Below are 2,179 nucleotides of genomic sequence, written 5' to 3' on the forward strand. Positions count from 1 at the left end.
CCGGGATCCCTGGGTCAGTACCCCTCGCAAGCACATCTTGGGTGATTCATTAACTTGGGAAAACCTAAAAATCTTCTTGTTGTTGTTTTGATCTGATATATTTGTAAAAAATTTTACAGTTTGTATAATGGCCCTACACTTGCTAGAGGACTGGTGCAAGGGGATGAATATTAACCCTAGGAACTGTCTTTTGGTAACGGGGGTGCCGGAGGCGTTTGATGAGGGTGCAATAGAACCTATCTTAAGGGTATCCACTGAGTACCTGAGTAAGTGCAAAATGCGTGGGCGCATGTTTGTGAGGGAGGAGGGGGCTTTTGCTGTACTGTGCGAGCTGCCATCGGCTGTGGAACCCCTACAGGTTCCAGGCACGATAGCAGTGGAAGATGGTGAGTGGACGGTAATAACCACTGGGAGCCAGCCCTCACCAGTCCCTGCCCCTGATGTAGAGTTTTTAAAGAAAATGTCAGCCTTTTTGGGGAAAGAGGGAAAGACTTTGGCTGATATGCCAGGTCTGTTGGGCCTTGACCCAGGAGTCCCACACCGGGAAAGTGCTCCTTCACCTGATGAATGGGTGAAGGCTTTGGGGCAAGCATTAGAGAAGGTTATGGCACCCCACCCTGAGTCAAGCCCCTATCGTAAACTGAGGTTGTTTTCTGGGGGTCCCACCCCAATACCTGGGGAGGAAGCATTTGAACCCTGGCTGGAACACACCACTGAAATGCTGCAGGAGTGGGCGGTGCCTGATGCTGAAAAGAGAAGGCGACTAGTAGAGTGCCTCAGGGGGCCAGCCCTAGATGTGATTCGCACCCTGAAACTCAGTAACCCTGGAGTCAAGGTGAAGGACTGCCTAGAGGCCCTTGATCATGCCTTCGGGAGAACCGAGGGCTCAGATGATGTCTATTGCAAGTTCCTCAATGCCAGGCAACAAAAGGGAGAGAAGGTTTCTGCCTATATCCAGAGGTTGGAGAAACTATTGCAGAGAGCCATCATGAGGGGAGCAGTGGCAGTTGGGCAAATGGACCGGACTAGATTGGCTCAGATTGTGAGAGGAATTCAATATCAGAACCCAATCCTTCTCCACCTCCGATTAAGAGAACGGCAAGACAATCCACCGAGTTACTCTCAGCTGATAAAAGAGGTCCGAGAGGAAGAAGAGAGGCAGGCAGCTGGCGAGGTTTGGGAGGTGCAGTCACACCCGGCGACTGGCACAACATCCACCCGAACGCCCAAGGCACTGATGGTGAATCCTCAAGAGGAACTTACCCAACGAGTGCAGGTCCTGACACAGAAAGTGGCTGAATTAGAGAATACCATCGATTCAGCAAATACTTCAAGGTACATGGAACCCTCCACTACCACGGTTCAGAGGACTACATTTAGAACCTCTGCCCCAACGAGACAACAAGGGAAAAGACAATCCTTCTTCTGCTACCGGTGTGGCCAGGGTGGGCACATTGCTGCAAGGTGTCAGAATGCAGAGAATCCCACGCTAGTATATCAAAAGCTGAGGACCACCTGGGGAAAGTCGGGAAACGGCCCCAGGGCCTGGGAAGGGAGCCGCCTAGGCCTACAGGGTGTGGAGGCTCCCCTGGAAAGAACCCTGCAGCCCGAATCCCACCAGGATTGATCGGACCCCGAGCGGAGGTAACTATAAAGGTTGAAGGGACAGAATGTAGAGCAGTGCTTGACACAGGATCCCAAGTGACTATCATATTCCAGTCTTTCTACCAGCAGATGCTTAGGCATCTGCCTATACGGCCCCTGACAGGGCTTGGCCTGTGTGGCCTCAGCATGGATGAATACCCCTATCAGGGGTATGTCATAGTACACCTGGAATTCCCAGAAGAGATTGCGGGGGTAAGACAGGAGGTGGACACTGCTGCTTTAATATGCCCTGACCCTAAAGGAGCCTCTGATGTGTCCGTGCTAATAGGGACCAACTCCAGCCTCTTTAAGGTACTCGCAGATTACTGCAGACAGCGAGCAGGGGACCAATATCTGAACACCTTGGTGATACACACACACTGTGCCGCAGCCTACAGAAAAATTGAGGACACAAGAAAAGTGCTGCCTGATTTGCCAGTGGGAGCATTGAGGTATGCGGGCCCGGCCCCCTTAGTGGTTCCTGCAATGACAGAAAAGGAAGTGATTGTCATGAGTACCTGCCTAAAAGACAGTA

At 51.7% G+C, this 2,179-nt stretch overlaps 1 protein-coding gene across 1 annotated transcript; it reads left to right on the forward strand.

Annotated features, from left to right (window-relative positions):
- The first annotated feature begins 277 nt into the window (after nucleotides 1–277).
- LOC122173470 (paraneoplastic antigen Ma1 homolog) lies at nucleotides 278–1,627 on the forward strand. The gene has a single exon (XM_042848108.2). It carries the CDS (start codon nucleotides 278–280, stop codon nucleotides 1,625–1,627), a length of 1,350 nt encoding a protein of 449 aa, XP_042704042.2.
- Nucleotides 1,628–2,179: the final 552 nt, after the last annotated feature.

Source organism: Chrysemys picta, chromosome 6 (assembly GCF_011386835.1).
Source record: "Chrysemys picta bellii isolate R12L10 chromosome 6, ASM1138683v2, whole genome shotgun sequence".
Taxonomy (NCBI): Eukaryota; Metazoa; Chordata; order Testudines; family Emydidae; genus Chrysemys; species Chrysemys picta.

Coding starts and splice junctions, on each gene's coding strand:
- LOC122173470 (XM_042848108.2), top strand. CDS start 278: ATGCGTGGGCGCATGTTTGTGAGGGAGGAGGGGGCTTTTGCTGTACTG.